This window comes from Archocentrus centrarchus, chromosome 8, assembly GCF_007364275.1.
Source record: "Archocentrus centrarchus isolate MPI-CPG fArcCen1 chromosome 8, fArcCen1, whole genome shotgun sequence".
Classification (NCBI taxonomy): domain Eukaryota; kingdom Metazoa; phylum Chordata; class Actinopteri; order Cichliformes; family Cichlidae; genus Archocentrus; species Archocentrus centrarchus.
This window is the reverse complement of record NC_044353.1, coordinates 29661363-29683867: the sequence shown is the minus strand read 5'-3', so window position 1 is coordinate 29683867 and position 22505 is coordinate 29661363. Positions and strand designations below refer to the sequence as shown.

At 40.6% G+C, this 22505-nt stretch overlaps 1 protein-coding gene across 2 annotated transcripts in view; it reads right to left on the bottom strand.

The window, feature by feature from the left end:
* The window catches only part of syt3 (synaptotagmin III), a 47607-nt gene that overhangs the window by 11998 nt on the left and 13104 nt on the right, over positions 1 to 22505 (bottom strand). For both annotated transcript variants that reach the window (XM_030736097.1, XM_030736098.1), the window contains 5 exons: positions 21884 to 22304; positions 14456 to 14851; positions 12238 to 12340; positions 11346 to 11522; positions 5298 to 5424 (listed from right to left, as the gene is read on the bottom strand). In XM_030736097.1, the coding sequence (XP_030591957.1) occupies positions 5298 to 5424; positions 11346 to 11522; positions 12238 to 12340; positions 14456 to 14851; positions 21884 to 22031 (951 nt within the window). In that variant the 5' untranslated portion in view covers positions 22032 to 22304. The remainder of the gene's footprint in view (positions 1 to 5297; positions 5425 to 11345; positions 11523 to 12237; positions 12341 to 14455; positions 14852 to 21883; positions 22305 to 22505) is intronic.

The window sequence follows — 22505 nt, the reverse complement described above, 5'->3', positions numbered from 1 at the left end:
GCAAATGACTGGAGCATTCATGCTTTTCAGTGGTTGAAGGGGCTTTTGATGTGCAGGAGACAGTCACACAAAAGGGAGAAATTTCCAACTCATACAGTTTCATTGTCACTGAAAGCTTACTTTTCACACTTTCCCAACCCTATTTGATTCATTTTATCCCAAAGCTGTGCAACCCCATTTCCAAAAAAAAGAAAAAGAAAACATGCTAGTTAAAAAAGAAATGCAGATTGTATATACTAAGCCTCTAATATAGCATGTATATAGAAGACATTTAATAGAAGGAATGGCCTTCTCTGGACGTGATGTAAGCAATCGCCCATCTGTGCATGGACTGCACAAGTGTCCAGAAATGTTGTTGAGGAATTATTCTCCATTACTGGACGACTGTAGCCTGCAGCTGTGCAATGCTTGGGGCTGCCTCTGATAAACAGATCAACCCAGCATGTCTGAGGCATATTCAACAGGAGCCATGTCAGGACTAAATGCTGGCCTAGGAAGTGTCTGGATATGCTGCAGATCCAGAAAGCCCTGCACTGCTCTGACAGTGTGGGGACGGGCATTGTCCTGCTGAAACAGCCGCAGGGTGGGGTGTTGCAAGGATGGCACAAATACACATTGGAGCACCTCATCTTGTTACGTTTGTCAAGTCAGATTTCCACCAAGAACAAACATTCAGAAATGGTGCTCCCAAGCACATGAAACACGCATGCCAACATCCAGCATGGCAGCAGTCCAGCTTCAGTCAGCTTCAGTCAGTCGAGGCATTGATGACACTGATGACACTGATGACAGCGATGACAGCGATGACAGCGATGACAGCGATGACAGCGAGGTTGATTTGTGCATTTGTGTTTGGTGAACAAATTACCAATCCTGCCAGTGACTAACCAATCAACTGGGATTAAAATGATGTACTGAGAAATAGATTTAAAACAAAGACTGAAAACGTATTTGACAATATAAAACTTGTTTCTTTTTTGACTAATATAATATTTAAAGTTACAATAAGTCATTTTTTAAGTTATTTAATAGAAAAAAAGAATTTCATTTCAATTTATTCAATTTGATTTTACTTATATAGCACCAAATCACAACAAACAGTTGCCTTTGGGTGCTTTATATTGCAAGGTTAAGACCAGGGTTATTATAGTTAACGAAAACGAACGAAATAACGAAAACTGAAATTGAAAAAACATTGTCGTTAACTGAAATAAATAAAAACTATAATTAAAAGGAAAAAACGATAACTAATTAAAACTGAATTGTGAGTTTACAAAACTAACTAAAACTAACTGAAATTATCGATAAACTGACTTTCATTTACTGGTTTGTTTTTTTTCTTTTTTAAGCCTTGTGGATTGATATGAAATCATTTTTTCTGCTCTCCGAGTTTAAGCTGGGAGCGCCACAGGACAACTGTGTGAGTGCGCATGTGCGTGCGCTCACCACGCTGTAATGGCTGCGGTCTGCCGAGAAAGCGGCAGAGTCCCGTATGGAGGTTCTTTGAGTACAAGAGCACAGATAGAATCGAAAGTCTTGTTGTGGAGATGAAAAATGTGCGGAACATTTCTCAGTCAGGAAAAACCAGCAACATCAAAGTCCACCTCAAACTGTTGCGTCCTTGTGCGTTTCCGGCTACTTTATCAGTGAGAGAATAACAATCAGGAATAATAATCAAAGCATCAATATAAGGACTCACAACTGTCAGCAAATTCCTGGTAGGAGACTGCTGAAACTATCAGGATGGACGTGAAGGAATGAAGAAAGTGAAAAAAAACAGGGACAAATATGTTTGCAGCCAAAAAACTGAGCACAAAGAGCGAGGACCAAAAAAGAAGTCCCAGCCTGCGCTGCATATAAAACACCTGCACACGACCACAAGGTAATTAACACACACAATCCAGCTACACAAGCATAAATGTGGACATGAGGTCGGACACTTCCGTAGGTTGTGTACAAAGACCCTGCAAGTTTAATTAGCAGCATCTAACCAAGCTAGCTCCAAAAGAGAAGCAGCATCAGGTGGTGAGAACATCAGGATGCAGCTGGATTTGAGCTTTGACTCCTTCAAAGAGTTTGTTTTTGTTTAACACCACAGGTAGGCGTTATTAATCTGCTGCACTGATGCTGAAGTTTATTGAGGAGTTTATTGTAGAATTTATTGAGTTTGGGAGTTCATGTTTTTCTTTGTTTCTCCCTGTTGATGTTCATGTGTGTCCTTAATATTACACAAATTTAGCATGTCTTGTGAACTGTTGGGTGTTGAATATATTTCTTTAAACGGTATCTTTTGTGAAGTTTTCATTACACAATATTCACTTTTGCGCCTTGAGTCTTGCACCTGATTAGGTATGAAAATACTAAAACTAATACTGAAACTAACTGAAACTAACTAAAACTAAGCATGAAACCAAAAATAAAAACTAATAAAAACGAGAAAAACCGCTCTGAAAACTAATTAAAACTAACTGAATTAGAGAAAAAAAAGTAAAAACTAACTAAAACTAAACTATAATGTAAAATCCAAAACTATTATAACCCTGGTTAAGACCATACAGTAATTACATCCCTTGCTATATTGCCATTTACTTATTGCAGCTTCACTGTATTTTTTTAAAAATATATCTAATTCTGTATTGCAGAATTTTCCCTATATCTTGGGTTTTTGTGGTATATAGGTATAACTCCCCATAACTATGTTCATCACTCGGATGAAGAGATCAGTTGCCCCCTACCCCTTTAGTGGAAATAGAAGTAACAGCCGAGGGCGAAGATGCTGCACCACCTGTTGAAGCACCTGATGGAGTGGTGCCTTCAGAAGAGCTGTAATGCTCTTCATGGTTGTGCGGTACTGTACATTCATCTCATCGTCATCACCTTCATCGCCATCAGTACTGCACAGCTACATAATTCATCATCTTTATCATTTATCAAGTTGTAGTAAGAGAGTAGGTCGGTTTATAGGAATGTAGGAAGGGTTTACTAAACCTTAAAAAACTCCCTTTTAACAGGAAGGAACCTCCAGCTGACCCAGGCTCAGGGAGGAGCAGTCATGTTGAGAATGTTTTACTCATGAATACACATTGATGAGTGTGTAATTACATCTTCCGGCAAATTGATGCATTGTCATCCATTAAAAATACATAGGAGGTTTGTGGAAGCTGCCATGTTGCCCCGTCATCTTCAATACACTGGTCATAATGTTAATTTCAATTTTAAGATCACAAATAGCTCTTGCAAACTATACATGTCCATTTAATATTTGTACATGTATATTTTTATCATTTCTTTCAGTTTATGTCTTTCTCCTCATTCACCACTTTCCTCCACTTTCACTGTCTTTCCTCCCTCACTTTCATTTCATCTCATCCTCATCCTCATCCTCATCCTCACCTCAAGCCTCATCTCCAGAACTGAAACTCTAAAACGTGCATAAACGTGCTTATTTACACACAATTGTCACAGTTACTTTTTGTCAGCAGATTAGACATGTGATCCTCTCGTCTCCGGACAGCTGACAGTGATCCAACTAAACAACAACAGCAGCTCATTATAAGCTAACATTATGCCAGCTTATGTTAGGAACGAGTGTCCTAAAACCACACGTTGCCTCTGGAAAACAGTTTGATTACATTCTCATGTGAGAATTTATTTGCTAGGCGCCCAAGTCCAACAATGTTAGAGCCACGTCAAAGAAAGTTTCACTAATGCCAGCTAACAGCAGCTAATAGAGGCTAACAGTGGCAGCAGTGCTTACCAACAGGAAAGGTCAGGATATTCTCACAACCTCACCTCAGTATCGCTGTCACTGGACAGAATTGAGCTTCACTGACTCTTGGACTCACCTCGGACTCCTTACACAAAGTTTTACAGCCTTTTTTCAAAGTTTTCCAGAGTAAATATACTCACTGCAGATGAACAGCAGCCAAAGTTATTTGTGGCCACCGTAGCTTGGATTATGCACTTGAATTGATAAGGGTAAGAAAACAGGATTCAACTGACTGTAATCTGCAACCAACTGATATATAGCGGTGATATTTTACACACTGTACCTTTAAATTTGATGAGAAAAAATTGCAAAAGACCAAAAGCGAACCATGTAGTGAACGTCTCCCAATCAATAGCGTTAACTGACAACAGGACTTCTAAATATCGAATGCTTAAGAGAAAGTAAGTCGAGATGGAGTAAAGATGGAGAGCTGTGAAAGACTCCATGGTCAAAAAGTTTTAAAAAATTGGGGATTTCATCATCTACAGTAAGAATAAAATAAAATATCCAATGAAATCTTTTCAGTAAAGCCATGATCTGCAGGCTTTTAAACAGCAGTGTAGCTGGGTGTGAAGAGAGCCCCCTTTATCCATTGCCATGAGACAATTTCTGTTTTCAAAGAACACCGTTTGCGTCGTCATTTTGATGACTGAATCCACCTGAGATATCGATTCACAGACTGGGAATGAAGGCTTCAGAATGTAGCTGAACTGAAATGCAGCTGCAGCACAATGGCCCAATCTCAAAGAGACGGAGCAGGTTTCATGGCAGACATCTCTGCTGTATGACAAAGGTGAGCTACATGATCAAAGATCTTTTTTTTTTGAGTAACGGTTATGAAGGCTAATAAACTGCTGTGTGGACTGTCGAGTGTCAATAGACCTCGATGTGATTAAAGCATATCTGGCCCTTGATGTGATTCTCATTTCCCATTGTGGCCTTTGGAGAAACTGAATTTGACACCCCTGCTCAGTCAGTGTTAAATACACATCATTTAATTCTGTTTTTACTTACACGTTACACAGATCCCCAAGTTCAGAAACAGGGCCCTACCAGTGATGTTTATAGGGCTAACACAGAGAACGACAACTCATATTTGTGAGGCCACTGAGCTCATAAGTTCTGAGCCTCTCCACAGAGAATAAATTAAAAGAGAGGAGGATTTTTCAAGGGCTAAGGGTACATTTCCTGGTACAGAATGTCCTGAAATGTACTCAAATATTGACTCAGCTGTCCTCAAACACCAGAATAACACAGAGGAGTTGAGCAGCAGAGCCCTGTAATAGTCTGAAGAACATTATCCTGAATAAATTATGCCCCAGATTAGATTAGATTACATTAGTGGAGCTGTAATGATTCTCCATGGGGAGGCTGGGTCATAATAGCACCAGGAAACAAGCAGAGAGAAAACAAAAAGCCAGACCTGCTGTTTAAATGTTGAGGGGATTCTTTTAGCTTGTTTGTTTTTTGCACAGCATTAAGTGAGCAGTTTGCCACAGAGGATGAGTGTGGTGGGAGTGAGAAGCACCTTTGTCTGGAATTTCTTCTTCCTGTCTGGCAGTAGGTAAATCTTCACGTAAGGGTCAGAGAAGCCGTTGGCATCCTTCGCTGGCAGGTCCAAAGCTTTCAGTATCTTCACCACCAACTGCTCCGTACTGAGACAAACATACACAGAAAACTCCATTAAACTTATATATAAAAAAGCACGAAGCCAAGGGGCACCCAAATTTACACAAACACACATGAGACCTAGACAGGGTCAGCCTCCCCACACACACAAACACCTAGGCAGAACTCATACACGCATAATGGCGTGGGAGGTTCAGTGTCTCTAGAGCAAAGAGTATCCAGAATAGCTTGTGTGTGTGTGTGTGTGTGTGTTTGTGTCTCATCCGTGCAGCTGTATCTTGGTTGCACTATCAGCAATGTAAGCACAGCAAGCACAGATGTTCAGCCAGCGCGTCTGTCCAAAGCTGAGCTCATTAATTAACCTTAACACAGTACCCCTTAATCTGTAGTCACTTGGGTCATAGAGATGTTGGTGCATAAGTGTAGAGCAGAAAAGATGAATAATTTATCACCCAATAACAAGAGAATTAATATATTTCACAGCAGTATAGATTAATCATTTTAACAAATGTTTTAGGCTTGCATGTTTAAACTTTGCTTCTAAAATGTGAGAAGCTGCAGCTTTTCTTTGTCACACGTGATAATAAATCACATCTTTGGTTTCGGACGGTCGGTCTGACAAAACAAGCGATCTGAAGGTGTCAGCTTTGGAAATCTGGGCACTTTTTCATATTTTCTCATACTTCACAGACAATTAATCAAAAAATAATTAGTCTGATAAGTCATTAGCTGCAGCTTTACACAAGAGACAGATTCAAAATCCATACAAAAAAAAAATACTAAAACATGCAAGCATTGAGCTGCCAGTGCCATCAGTGTAAACACATTTGTTTGACTGATTGCATATTTCTCGTACATTTAATCAATACTACAGTGATTGCCTAAGGCAGTGGTTCCCAAACAGGGAGTACGAGCTCCAGGAGAGGTCCTGAGCTGAATCTAAAGAAGTTGTCAGACGACTAGTGTAGTTGAAAATAATTCAAATAAAATCATCCTAAAGAAAATCTTTAACTTGTAGTATTTATGCAGATATTATATTTGTTCACCTTACATTACTCTCATTAATAAGATTAAATGTGTGATGTATGGCTCAGGTTGAGAACTATACCTTACAGCAGTGCAGCAGACATTTGTTTTTCTTTTACATACTGCAAGCTTTTACCTCTTAGGGACTAAAATGATTGAATTAAAAAGGATGTGCAACCCCAAAGATCTCAAGTGTTTTTGGGTGGGTTAGGAAATCAAACCCAAAGGAATCCTGAATGGAGCGTGATCATCAGCAACATGGGTTGTTTTATTTATTTTTTTGTTTTCATTTCATTGGTAATTTAACTGTGAACAAAGTGTATGTCACACACCAACATTTGCATGTGTCTATCACTTCCACGTTGATTGATGGGTATTTTCATACAACTAAATGTCACAATCAATAGTGTTGCTGTTTAAAGGATTGTTTCATTAAAGATATGTAAAATGGTCGCATGTTTTTCAATTATAACTGTAATATAAATACATAAATAGAAACAGGTTGTAGCTAACAATTACTTTCACTAACCATTAATCTGCTGATTATTTTAACATTATGCACCAGTGGATTTTTTTTTTTAATAAGTCAGCTATTAAAATAGTTTCTGATTATTTTTCTTCCAGTAAACTAATCAAAGTATCAGAAACCTCGCAATTATTTTATGTGGCCAAAAAGCTAATACGGGCTCTGGCCTTGTGAAGGTTTTAATATCCTGAGCTCAAAGTGCTGCTTGAGGAGAAAATAAAAAGAATCTTATATTGTACATGTATATGACATGTTTTCTTTCTCCAAATAAAAAAAAATAAAAAATCATACTGTCAGCAGCTTTGATCCAAAAATAACACTTCCGACTCTTTCATGTCAACAAAGCAAACGCTCACTCATAAATGCACACGTAAGCACTGTAGCTGGACTGTGAGTATTTTTTCATCACGCAAAGAAACACGCATGCAACATACACACACACACGCACGCGCACACACGCGCACACACGCACACACAAGCAGGCTGACGCACATGCCTTGACATCTGAATGCGCCATCACACCATCATGGCTGCATCTCCCAAGTCATTTATTATGTATTTAATTAGCAGATGAAGATGAAGATGGCTCGGAGGCTTTTAATCAGACCTCGTTAGACTGTGTCTCCACGAGTTAACCAGTGTGTCAGCACTTCATTAGCTGCTTAAGGAGAACAGCGTGAACTTTGGGGCCGAGGAAGGATCAGCAGGGCAAACGCCAGCAGTGACCCTGGCAGTTGTAATGTCTCCTGTTCATGTGGAGCATTCAGTACAGCCGTGGCCGATCCAGACATGTGTTTACCTCTGTATCACATCCAATTACAGCGATCGGATAAACATGCCTACGAGTTTACGATCACATCGAATCAGGGAGAAGAACTGCTGCAGGAAATTAGATTTCCAAGCAGGAAAATATTTTAACATGAACGAACCTGAAAGTCATTTAAAAACTGCATCTAATAATCACTTGATTCTGTATGATTTTGGGATACGTTGGCAGCCAAGATTCTGCAGTCACCACAATACATCAGTGCAGTTCACAGCGTCGCTCTTATGTACAATAATTTGAAATGACAGGAAGCTTGTGCACACAAAAAAACAAATCTACTTCTCCTTTATTATTATGAATTTTCCATTACTTGTTACTTGATAGAATAACATGGCTGCAGGTTTTCCTGCACTCATATGTCTTTTTACAGCGCAATACATGAGCTTGAACCAAACCCCAGGTTTTTTACACAATCCCTGAGGCATCCTGCAGAGAATATACCTATTACTGCTCGAACAGGGAGTGAAATTCACGGCCTTATTCCTGGCAGACAATGCCCAAAAGCTAGCTGTTATTCCCACAGAGGAAATGTGTCAGCTTTTAATGGGATTGTCAATAGAATTGCCTTTCCCACAGGATCTGAGGAAGACTGACATTGTTGTTCTGACTGTTACACTCCAAACAGCGGGCTTTCACACATTAACATACCAATCTTATCACAGCTGCAACACTAACACACCTCCTCGTGCATGCACACCTGCCCACACTTGTTTTGCCACGTCTCAGACCTTTCCTCTTCACTCACATGTTCTCATTGGTCTTAATGAAGCAATGTAATGTATGCCAAGCGAGTACAGATTGCCATGTTATCATGTGACTGTATAAATGGGGAAAAAAGGTACACACAAATCATTTTCACCATCCACTACCCCCCCTCCTCCAACCAGCTCCCTTGCTAATTCTCTGTATCTGTAACTTCAGCTATAACACAGTCTGGCGTTATTATGTGTTGACATGGTTGCTGTTTAAAGTGGCTCTCCATATATAATTCATGACTGAAACGGCCTCTCGCTCCCTTTCTTTTCTGACCATCAGCACTTTCGCCCATCGCAGTGTTTCTACATGTCAAGGCAGGCAGAGATGGGGGCTGCCAGCTGAGCAGCAGACACACTCCTTCCCACAACCCACCAGCGACCTGACTTGCATTCACATTCATGTACACACCCAGTCCACACAGCATGGCAGCCAACAGCTAAACACTTAGAGCCAGCAGACCCGTGCTCTCCAGCAGAGAGCATTCAACTGAGTGCCGTCAAAGGAACAACATGAAAGCAACTGCGGAGGACAAAGTCTGTGCCACACAGTATATATAGACACAGATGAAGCTTGGTCACATTTAATGGTACCACTTTCACATTTTTAAACATTAATATTTCAGTTTATTACCATAAACAAATGAGAGCACAGCTGAGACAACAACTCTCACGTCTCATGCTAGTGATAAGTTAGCTGGTGTTTTTCAGAATGAGGGCGCTTGCTGTGTCGAGCTCAATTTTCTACTTCAGTTGGAGGATTTCTTTTTGTGTCTACTGAAGTGGAGAAACACGCTGGAAGATATTTTCCTGAGAAGCGTCCTCTTTGTTCTGTGCCATGAAGAAATCCAGCAAATCAGTGCCTGTTTGTGGCACCTGACTTAGTATTTGAACAGCTTTACAACCTTGCACGATCAAAGTGGTTCGGCGTTCAACAGAGACGCGTTGGTAGTTCAGACCAGTTTTGGTTTCATCATACAAAGCTGAGAAGTTGTTCTCAGGGTTTAAATTCTACACATACAAATCCCTGCTTTCACAAGAATCTACAGGGTGCTGAATTTATTCATCTGCTCATCTTTTAACCAGGCTAGTGGTCTTGTTTTATGCATGGCACCACTGGTCTGTTAGTCCAGACCAGGCAGTAACTTCCAGAGCCGAAAAATTAAGACAACGTGAAAGTGCTAGAAATTATAATACCTGCAGTGGCCACTCGAGGTGAGGCTAGTCAATCCTTATAGACTCCCAATAATAAAATACCCAACTTACCCAATACCAACAAGCATCTTTTAGTCTGCTAAAAATGGTTTTGGTCTCTAGAGCTTATTTCCTCTGTCATAAAAACTGTACAGAGTGGTATTTTTTCTATAACTCACCCAATTTAATTAGGAGCTAGGAGCAGGTGGCTAACAGGTAGATCCTTAAGCCAGCAGATGTCTGCTCAGCATCACCTCCTCTAAATTAACCACTGAACTGGACCTCTCAACTGTATTTGTGGTGTTGACACCTATTAGAGTATCAGGTAAATATATAATTAATAATTTGTCTCACTGTCACTGTAGCTGTGCTAATAGTGGGTACTGGCAGCCAAATTTTCAAAATCATTGTAAAGTCAAGTTATTTTTGTTTCATTTTGTTGTCAAAAAGGATCGTGGAAAATTTCAACTTACGGTGTTTGAGATATGGCACGTCGGGTACCCCCCTGATTTTGCCCTATGCAAAACTGTATTTAGCAGTGTATAAGTCCTAGAAAATAAATATTATGTATATTTAAACAGATTTATTGTCATTTTCTAATAATTTCTGACCAATATATCACAGGCTCAGATTCATGGAAATTCAAAATTTTAATTTACAGAAGTTTAAAAAAACTTTTTTTTTTTCCAAACTTCGGCACTGTCAAAAGGTCCAGGTGGTGTTTTTGCGATTCCCTTTATTTCAAGAAAGGACTCTGAAGAGGTAAGAAAAGCATATATTTCTAATCTAATATGCAGTCTTAGCTAGCCTCATTTTTTTTCAGGGCAACAGGAAGTCCATGATTTAAGATATAAAGGTCCAAAAATTCTTCCAATCCACTTTTTTGGCCAAAAGTAGCAGAAATTAGGGATTTTTTCATGTAGTCATAAAATGACCATAATGAAATTACACTTGATGAAATTACACCTCATATGTAACATATCACATATGGACTGGAATCACCTGAAAATAACAAATACTTTATTAATGGTAAAATTCTGGTACTTATACAACTCTCCAGTCACATCCCAAAATGTTCACGAAGCAGAGCTTCACAAACCAATGGGTGAGATCTTAGTGGTTACATCTTCAATTTACAGCCAGTTCTCCTGACTAAAATTCCCCAACTACTGTAAGATGGATTGCCATTCAATTCTGCATTTGCATTGCATATTTCTTAATCTTACCATTAATTAGCATATGTGCTTATTAGTACTCAACACAAATGCAAATCTATAACTGAAAATGCAAATATACATATATATTAGTGTGGTAACGCTCAAAACTAATGAAGCTGTTGCATTCTGTGGTGGATTGTGCTGAATGTCTTATGATAGAAAAGAAAAGTTTACTGTGTACGTGTGTTTTTACCTCTTTGCTGAAAGCACAGTATGCACAGTATGCACAGTCAATAACAGCCTCACTGCTAGTGCAGCCTGACTGTGTGGTGATGTAATAGCAGCACCATTTACCATAAAACTTTATATTGTAAATGATTTATTAATGTTAAAATTCTCCACTTTTTACATAAGAAGACACTGGCAGGGTGAGCAGGTTGCTTTTGGTACAGACTTGCTGACTTACTTGAAGGCGTAGCGCAGGAGGAAGCTGATCTTGCCGCAGGTGTCGCCCTGTTTGCCATCACCCTGGTCGCCCTTGGGTCTGTAGAGCTCTGGTTTAATCTGCCCAATGCTGGTTACCTGCTCCTTCTCCTCTCCGTGGAAATCGGGACTGGAGAGCTGGTGAGTCATGGGCTTGGGCCTAAACACAGATAAAAGAGCTCAGAGGGTGAATATTAAGTGAACAGCACCGAATGCAGATATATATGCACACACACAAAAAAGATGCTGTGCAGCAGAGTGATTCAGCAGCCTTATCAGAGATGTAGTCGTGGGTAAACCTTCTAAATTGGAGTTTACTCACAGTTTATATTTGCCTCAGAATTTCCACACCTTTGGTACACATATTTTTCCAATAAAATTGGCATGCTTAGATGAATGAAAATATATAAATAAAATATAAATAAAAGCAGGCTTAAGACAGTAAGGCTAGCTGCATGATGATGATTTTCTTCAAAAAAAACATAAAAATGTCAGGAACTGTGCACCTTAGTTTTTGTAGCGTTAATATTTGTGCCTTTGCTTTGGAAAAAAATCCATGCATTCATAAGGTGAGACATCATGCAAAACTGTTCAAAACAAGACCTCAAAAGTGTTCATTAAAGAAGAGCAAGATTAAAACCACTATTATCTGAGTAATGTGATTTTTAGGACTGCTTTTCAAAAAACATTTTTAAAGGTAGAGTCCTCCTCTTATTGATTTGTTTTTTTTAATGGATGTAAGGTAATGATCACCAGCACTGAGGTTAAAGTTCCCTCCTGTTTTTATTCACCACTTTGTCTTTGAATATGTGGGCGAAAACGTCAGGACTAAGAGACTTAAATGAAAAATAAACACACACACACTCGATACTGACCGCGAGGTGACCTGCTGCTGCGAGTGAGCGTTCGGCAGGTCTTTATGGGCTCCACCCTCTGAGTTGGGAACGTCTGGAGACGTCTGACTCAGCTTCAGAGTTCCTACAGGAGTATAAAATCTTTGGTGACTCACACGCTTGTTTTGTTTTGTTACAGTGGCACTAAAGACCTGCATTTTTGACAGCAACATTGATCTCATTGATTGTAGTACTTTGATTTAGCAGGCAGTGATTTACCAGCAGAGGGGAGTGAAGGAATGAGCAGACATATTTACAATAGCGGAACATGAGCCAGCATTAAAGACATAGAGAGATGTGAAACAAGGCTACATCAAACTGCAATAAAGGCAGCCAGCAAACATTTGATATTGAATAATGATAAACAGCGTGCGCCAGAGATGACAGCCAGCATAAATAAAACTCAAGGATGAAAACTAAGAGCTGTTTTTTTTATAAATTCAGGTCCAAAATATCTCTGACAAAATTTTCTATTTTAGCTTCTTATTTTAATTGCTGCCTATTTTTATTTAATGTTGAGCTCAGCTGACAAGCCAGTTCCAAACAGCCCATCATCACAGGACGTCTTAAAGTTGGGCGCCTGTTTTAAGGCCACCTTTTTATTATTGTTGAGTCAAAACACCAGAAATCAGTGAGTATGCATAAACAGCTTTAAATCAGAGCGAAATTACATTAATGCATTAATCGTGTATTGATGATAATTGTGATATCTGAAATTGAAAATTAAATATTTGTATAGTAACCCTATTGCTGACTGGATTTTGAGTTTATTTAATCTGCTAAAAAAAAAACAAAGCTACAGTTTAATTTGATTATTATCATTATAATTATTATATTTTTACTAATAATGATATATTATTCTAAAATAATTAGCACTTACTTTTTCCACATTTTCTACAGATATTGCATTATTATCCTCATAGTGAATATTTTTTTACCATCATAATAATGCAGTGCAAATTCCATTGAGCATCCTTAATATGTTTAATATTAATATTAAATTCAATTTGGGAATTTGAGACAAGGACAATATTAAGTTAACTGATAATCAAAATAGTGGCAGCTCATCCTCTAATTGTTGCTCATGTTTTTTTGTTTAGGGCAGCAGGTGTGGGGGGTCCAGAACTGGCCCCTTGAATGGTTTTTGCAAAGCGTGAAAGTTGCAGAGGTTTGAGAATTTTTACTGTTTCACAAAAGGAAGCATTGAGCTGCAGCTCATTAATGGACTGTGTGTTTCCTTAATTTTGCAGTGTTTCTTTATAATGACAGAAGAGTGACTGAATATGGGAAAAAAACAGAGACATATTGCTGAAATGGCGCTCATTTTTCTTGAGACATCTCCGGCTGTTCATCATCTATTATATAAATGGATGGCTGATTAAATCTGACTGTTTTCAGAATGTATGTGCACAGCTTTACACCAAAGAAAAGGAATGTTTTGGACAGGGTCTCTTTACAGGTTATTAGGCAGTGGTTTTACCAGTCCATCCTACTTGAGATCAAATTAGGCTGTATGTGGCGCATGAGCTAAAATGAGACTGACACCTGTGATCTAGATGCAGGTGTTTCCTGCGAGCATGATCTGATAAAAATAGCTGCAGAGGAAAATTTAGCAGCCAAGGAGCTACTAGTGAATTTATATATTTATAGTATTCAAAGATAACTGGAAAGATACATTTATCAGTTGGCCAGAAACAAAGGTCTTTCAGTTGCAATAAGTCACTCCTCAGCACCATATAGTCCAAAAATTTTTAAGTATAAACAAATTAATTTGCAGTTAGATTTTGGTCATTTAGATGCTAAAAGTTGCTGTGTGCCACTCATTCTAAACATTACTACTAAATAAATGTCTGTAATAAAAGACCTGCCCAGTAAGATGAAAAAGTAATATTCCTAGAATGTAGCACCACTGAAAGAAACCCATTTACACACACACACACACACACACACACACACACACACACACACACACACACACACACACACACACACACACACACACACACACACACACAGAGTAATGGTCAGTATTCATCACAGTTGTGTGGTGCAGTTCAGACAAATTATTTTAGAGCATGCAGGTAAATGTATTAAATTCAGTACTCTGTGAGTATATTAAAATGATGTTATTGACGGAGCCATTGCATTGCTCTTTCGATCAGGCTGAGATTAATATCTGTGAGTCTTCCCTCTGTCTCACCAGCATTGTTGGGGTAGGAATCCATGTCCAGGTAGGAGTGCTCCTGGGTCTCATGTGGCCCTCCAACTACCCCTCCGACCTCACCCCTCTCCAGCCCCACCAGATCAGAGAAATGGGGGTGGTGCTGGCCCTGCTGGCCAAGTGTGGGGTACAATGAGGATGAGGAGTGGCCCTCTTTCCTCTGCAGCAGCGGGGGTAAGAGCGACGAGCCCCCGGCAGCTGCAAGGTTTCCGACACCAGCAGTTCCAGGCAGCAACCCTGATGTCAGACTCAGACCTCCCCCCTCCTTGTCCCGCCATGGTAGCCAGCAGAGCTTCCAGGAAACAAAGAGGGAGACAGAGAGGAGGACGATGCCGCAGAATGTCACAATGACTGACAGCAGACTGACAGAGATCTCTGCAGAGAACCGGAAGAAGAAGGTAAAGAGATGAAAATTGTATTAACACTTAGAAGACAACAGCTCTTTGAGTGTACACTTTTTGTAACCTTTATTTAACCAACAAGTGAGACTCTTGAGATTTTTGCAAGATTGTACTGGGCTGAAACTGACAGGGTTATCCCTGAATGTTTCTGATCCAATTTCTAAGAGAATATCCTTGCAAGCTCAGCCCTGCCAGGACTTTCTCACTGTGAAGCAATAATGCTAACCGGGAATACAGACATCTGAAAAGAGAAGCCAATGCAGAAATACCTTAATCCTGGACTCTTTCTAAAGGCCAGCAGGGGGCAACCCATCTGGTTTCACAAAGGCATCCAGCTGTATCAAAATTTATGTGGAAATAGTACTTTGGCTCTCAGTAAATACTTTTGTGATGGTCTCATTTGCAAATTTCATGTCTAATTGTCTACAACACGATCATTATTTGGTACATTATGGTGCCCATTAAAATAAAAAAAGACGATAAAGCAGGGTATGCTGTGATCCTCATTTGACTTATGTGTAGGCTGTAAACCTCAATCATACTAATAACGTAACAGCCCTGGTAGGGACAGGCAAGTGTTTTTATTTAATCCTTTTTTGCATGTTTTAATAAGCAAGGAGTAAGGTTAATCACTTGTCTGTTTGTTCATTTGATTTGGGGTTAGGTAAGCTTAGGCTGCAGTACATTAGTTGCCCCTGAAGTCAAGAGCTAAATAAACCTGTAAAAAGGCTAAAGGGAGAGGAGAGTTTCATGTTTCATGTTGTCACAAGGATTTTCCCTAGGTCCAGTTGTAACATTGCTACCATGAGTTTCTTAGTAAAATGTAGTCTGTGCCTATCATGTCCGGTTTAAAAAACCAAGACTGCAATGGCTAAAATGTTTAGATCGAGGCTTTACAACAAAATGTCACAGTAGCTACGTACATTTCTGTATACAGTCTATGTTCAGCAGTGGTTTGAGCATGCCCACAAGATCAATTCTAACATGACTGTGTGTACCAAGACATAACCCAATAGTGGTTGAGACATTTAAAAAAAATGCAGGGGGTGGGGGGTGGGGGCAACAGCAACCTGCTTATCAGTATGTGTCTGGTATTTTATACATTAATATATTAACACATTATGTATACATATGTCTCAGAAATCAACAATAAGCCACTACATGATCAACAGCACACGCACACATCATTCCAAACATCACATTAACTGCAAATCACACATCACGGAGCAGCAGAGGCAGGAAAGGAAACCTGCTCTAGGCGTAAATTGCAATATGCAGCCATCCCCTGAAGCTCACATCCCAAATTTGAATCCTGAGCTTAAAATGAGGGCAAATGTTGGGAGAGTGGATGTTCTTAGAGAAGAAGAGGAGGAGGCGGTGTAGGGTTTGTGGGGTGGGGGTGGGGGTGGGGGTGGAACAATTAAAAAAACACGAACACCCACAGTGATGCCTCTATGCAATGTCATCCCGAATTTCCTCGTGGTTATGAGCTTTTTAATCTGTGACGGCTGGAGGATTGTGACCATGGAATGGGGTGGGGGTGTCGGGGGGGGGGGGGGGGGGGGGGTGCTGTGTGTGGATATGTCAGGGTGAGGATGTGGGTGTTTGGGATGGTGGAGTATGACTCATCCGTATGGAGAAAGTGTGCAGAATAAAAGAAAAGAGCCATTTCAGCACCAATTGCTGGACAGTTCCAGCAACAGCCTCTGTCAGAGAGCGCAGATGCAGGAGAGGCAACATGAGTCTGGGAACTTTCTAACTTCTGCTGAGGAGTGGGTACATCTGCGAATGTCAGACCCTCTGATTCGTAAATTCATGATAAATTTATACATTTGTAAACACCTTATGAATATTCTATGAGTACTTATAAATAAATAGACCAGATATACAATGAATATTTATTATTATCCTGAACCATGTGAAGTCATTTTATAAATAGCATCTTTTGGTCTGATGACTTTCATGACAAAAGGACCAATCAGATCCCACAATGGACTACAAGCTCAGAGCCCTGAACATGAATATTCATTAACTGTAAGTAGACCAAGACACAGCGTTCAGATTTCACAGACTGTGTACTTCTTTCCACCTTGCGGCATCTGAGTAAAAATTTTTACCTTTTGCCCTCTTGAGCTGCATCCAGACCACAGGGCCACCAATTAAGCTTCTTTCCTGTCTGCAGGCGGGCCAGGCACGACCTCTGTGTAGAATAACTCTGTCTCACCCACAGAAGAAAATGTTTTCCAAACCTCCAAAAGTCTCACACAAAGGCCCTAACCTCCCTTTCCTCTTAATTTACTTTGTTTCAGAGTGCTTTTATGGGCATGACAAAGACATAAGCACTGTTAAATCAAACAAAGAAGAATTAAATTTTATCTGTAACCGGCTGACAACAAGACTGAGAGCAAATGAATGAAAACAAGACAACAGAAGCCAATCCTTCAGCCCAGGGCTACGTCTTCTGGAACTCGGTTCGCCTGCTGTCTCCATCCGCCCTCCCTCACTTTCTTTTTCACGTCTATGTAATCCCCTCAAACACCCGTCTTTCCTCGCTGTCATTTCTTTTCCCATGCTGTCTGCCTCTGCATGCTCTCTCTTTCTCTTTGTTCTTCACCCCAACCTTCTATCTGTCTCCCCCCTGCTTTGCCACAGCTTCTTTTTGGTGAATTATTCATCAGCCTGTATGTCATTAATCAGCACTTGTTCAAAAGATATGATTGGGGGGCTGTGGAGGTGGAGGATGGGTGAGGGGACATAGATTGGTTGTGGTGGAGAACATGATGAGGTGGGAAGTGAGGAATGAAGAATGGGGGAAAAAAGAAAGAGAAAGCAAAGCATGAGAGAACATGATGACTGAGATCAGCAGACAGGAAGGAAGAAATGACGGAGGGGAGAAGAGGAAAAGATGGTGAAGGAATGAGGCAAAAATGAAATAAAGACAGTAGTGATGAGACAGAAGAAAAACGCAGGGCTGTTACAGACAGAGAAAAGCTTGAAAACAGATTGGGGCACATGTTGCAACAGACATTTAAGCTGACTGGGTCAATTATTTCTTTTTTGGTTCTACAGAGCACGGGGAGGGGCAAGGGAGGGTTGATAAAGTTGATACAATTATCACACACGTGTAAAAGGCTTGAAACCAAACAGGAAATGCTAGAGAGAGAAAGAGTCAGGGAAAGGGAGAGATTGAAGAAAACAAGCTGACAGTGATTTAGAGCAAAACCTAAAGAGGGGAGGAGTCTGAAGATGAGAAAGGTTAATGTATTGATCTAGAGGGGAAAAAACAAAGCGAGGAACCAGTGGAGTAGGTTGTGTGCATTTGGCAGATCAGGGTGCACTGATAAGACGTGGCTGTGATCAAATGTGTGCAGGGACCGTCGGGGGCCAAGCCACTCTCCTCCATTTGTCTCTCTTTAGGGCAGCCGCTGTACCTTCCTGAGCACTGATCCTGCCAAAGATCTATCGCTAATCCACAAAGCATAAAAAGCAAGTCAGCAGGCGGGTAGGTGTGTGGGTAGAAGGCCTCTGTAGTACGCCGTGAAGAGGGACTGAGTCTCCCTGTCAATCAGCAACTGATGCAAGCCCACTGGGAGTCGTACACTGCTCCACATCAAACACATCTCCGCTGCTTACACAAGTCATTCACTGACAGCTTTTGGCGGTCGCGGTCCTCTGAGGGATCGTGGACTTCCATCAGCACACACTGAAAACTCACAGCTGGTAAGTGGTAGGGGCCAACGCCTGAAACCATGGCATGACATTTCTTCCCAGAGCCATCCAAATCTCTGGAGGCAACACACAGGCAATCCAGGCTAATCTATGCTGAGCCACAGATCCATGCTAATCTGCATAACAGCACAGAGCACTTCCAAATACCTCACTAAGAACCTACGCACAATACTCACTCCACAGTGCAGCAGGGTGTACCTACTCAGTCTGCTAAAGTGTGTGTGTTTATATATATATATATACACACACACACACACACACACACGTGCTGTGTGAAAATTAGAATATCATGAAAAAGTTGATTTATTTCAGTAGTTTCATTCAAAAAGTGAATGATTATATTTATTCATTACACACAGACTGATATATTTCAAATGTTTGTTTCTTTTAATTTTGATGATTATAACTGACAATTGATGAAAACCCCAAATTCAGTATCTCAGAAAATTTGAATATTGTGAAAAAGTTCAATATTGAAGACCCCTGGTGCCACACTCTAATCAGCTAATTAACTCAAAACACCTGCAAAGGCCTTTAAATGGTCTCTCAGTCTAGTTCTGTAGGCTACACAATCATGGGGAAGACTGCTGACTTGACAGTTGTCCAAAAGACGACCACTGACACCTTGCACAAGGAGGGCGAGACACAAAAGGTCATTGCTAAAGAGGCTGGCTGTTCACAGAGCTCTGTGTCCAAGCACATTAATAGAGAGGCGAAGGGAAGGAAAAGATGTGGTACAAAAAAAAGTGTATAAGCAATAGGGATAACCGCACCCTGGAGAGGACCGTGAAACAAAACCCATTCAAAAATGTGGGGGAGATTCACAAAGAGTGGACTGCAGCTGGAGTCAGTGCTTCAAGAACCACCACACACAGATGTATGCAAGACATGGGATTCAGCTTTCGCAGTCCTTGTGTCAAGCCACTCTTGAACAAGAGACAGTGTCAGAAGCATATTGCCTGGGCTAAAGACACAAAGGACCGGACTGCTGCTGAGTGATCCAAAGTTATGTTCTCTGATCAAAGTAAATTTTGCATTTCCTTTGGAAATCAAGGTCCCAGAGTCTGGAGGAAGAGAGGAGAGGCACAGAATCCACGTTGCTTGAGGTCCAGTGTAAAGTTTCCACAGTCAGTGATGGTTTGGGGTGCCATGTCATCTGTTGGTGTTGGTCCACTGTGTTTTCTGAGGTCCAAGGTCAACACAGCCGTCTACCAGGAAGTTTTAGAGCACTTCATGCTTCCTGCTACTGACCAACTTTATGGAGATGCAGATTTCATTTTCCAACAGGACTTGGCACCTGCACACAGTGCCAAAGCCACAAGGACCTGGTTTAAGGATATATATGTGTATATATATATATATATATATATATATATATATATATATATAAAAAATTCGGCTCTGAGGTAACAATCAGAATTCTATGCAACACTCTTTTGGGGATCATAAAAGAAATGGGATGGACTTGTACCTTAGTAACTTCAGTCTAGCACATGAATATTTCATGGTCTGTTGTTGTGAGTGCAGAGTACCTCTAACCATCTCTAAATGTGAGCAATCTTCTTAACATTTGCCTCATCATACCTCAAAGTCACCGTGACGTGTCATCCTAAAAAGAATCTTTTGCTCTTACCACTTTGGGGACAAAACCTACAAAAGACTTCCAGTGTTATAAGAAAATTTTGGGTGTAAAGCCTCATTTAGACCTTAATGGGATACTTAAATCTTCGATGATGTCTATATTAAAATGAGCAGTTCCTTGAAGCAATACCCCAAATCTTTTTTTAGTATCAAACATTCCCCTCAGGCTTGAAAGGTGTCTGTTAAGTTCTCATTTTCCTCCCTCAGAGAGTTCAGTCGCTGTGGTCCTTCTGAATACATTAAATTGCAAATCAAAGCTAACTTTGGATGGGTGGGTGGAAAAAGTATCAAAACATACAGAGCACCCATGTCAAGTTTTTGAATATTTAGTCATATTTTGCTAAGACTGTGAGTTTTTGAAATATACTGAGCATATGGATGCACATCAGAGGGGATATTTATTCTGCTGCAGATGCTTGAAAAGTTTCGATACTTTGTCCACGGTGAGAGCTCGTTATTTTTACTGTACATTTAAACTGAATTAAATCAGGCTGTTCCTGCTCAGCGTGAAGGAGGAAACTGCCAAGTGCAGGGGTGAGTCTTTGATACTTCAAGGGTATTTCTCGAGTGAAGTGTTACTTCAATGCTGAGCACAGACTGCCTAATATTTCTTGCTTTTTGGTTGCTGTGTCACATTAGGTGATTATAGAGTAATAAAATCTTACTATTTTGTGACTGAGACAGAGCAATCATTCCATCACAATGTGTTTGACGTCATCAGCAAGGAAGCGTTAGCTAGTGATTTCGACAATGACTTCATTTCAGTCCCCTTCAGCTACACCAGCAACATCACTACTCTTTCGCTTCATCACGTTTACAGTTGCAGTTGTGGCTCAGAAGGTTCACTCCCCGGCTTCTCCAGTCAACGCATTCCTTGAGAAGACCCTGAACCCCAGATAAAGGCTGTATGAATATGTGAAGTCAATGTGTAGTGTGAAAGCACTTTGAATGCTCAGACAAGCTCTACATTAATTTCAGCCTGTTGACTATTATACACCATGCAATCCATTTTTGTTGCTGACTGATACCTTATGTCTTCTGGGAATAATCAGGGTGCTATCATATTGTCTAAACCCAGAATAAAGCAGAGAGAGGCAGATTGCACTGTGGTTTTATATAAACTACATCAATAAATTGCCAAAAGTGATTCATAAGCATAGCCTATATATATTATACATATTGATGTAGCCACTGTGGTGTTACCCACCGTGGTGGTAAAGACAAATTTTGAAGCCTCTAGCTGATGGTTTTTGCCATTGCTGCAATGATGCTTTGACAAACAAGGGGGGATCTGACTTAGTAACAGACAGCACTTCATACTCTGGATACCCTGGGTTAATAATAGAAATTTACAAGTTGAACTTCCTGTTTTATTCAGTGGAACTAATGGATGGCCTCTAACATCATTCAAAAGGCATTTATTGAGGTAACCAAGGAAGGAAACGGAGGGCCATTTTCCCTCTGACTTCTAAACAACGGAAAATGTTTTTCCAACCAGAGGAGGCGCCCCCTGTTGACCATTAAAGAGAATGTAAGTTTAAGGCATTTCCACATTGATTTCACTTTCCTAATCTGGAAGCTACTTCCACCTTTTATACAGTCTATGTTCATAAGAAGCTCCAAGTGTGTGTGTTACCTGTGTCCAGCTGTCTGTTCCGACCCCTCAGCAGGTAGCTGAACTCCTGGCAGCGTTCGCTTTGGCTGTAACCCCTCGTGTTGAAGCACAGCTCCTCCACCAACACCAGCGCCTTCTTACACAGGTCTTCATCCCAGTCCCCCGACATCCTCCAATCCGCATCGCACTCTCACCAGCAGTCAGCCAATGACAGCGCAGCCCTGGCCGCCCACACCTATCGGACGGCGCTTGGGTAAGCACAGTTTTGGGCTGTCCACCTTTTACAAGGTGTGAGCTAAGAATGATTGGGCAGAGGAAGCTGTGGGGCAGCAGTGATGAAGAAAGAACGGGAGGGGCTCTGCAGGGTGTCTTGGTCTGGATCACAGAGACCAGACTGATGTGCCCATGTATGAGTGAGCAGAACCCTCCCCTCTCACCTTCCCTGAAAGAGATAAAATAAGAGAAAATGTGAGTGTGAGGACATAAAAGCAGACAAATCAAGTTTCTAGCAGACTGGTCACCTTAGCCATTAAGATGCCAGAACCATCAGCATATCCCTGATAGATGATTGCCTCCATATTATTGCTTTAGCATACACTATGAAGAGTCATTGGAGAAAAGTCAAGAAAAGTGAGAAAATTTG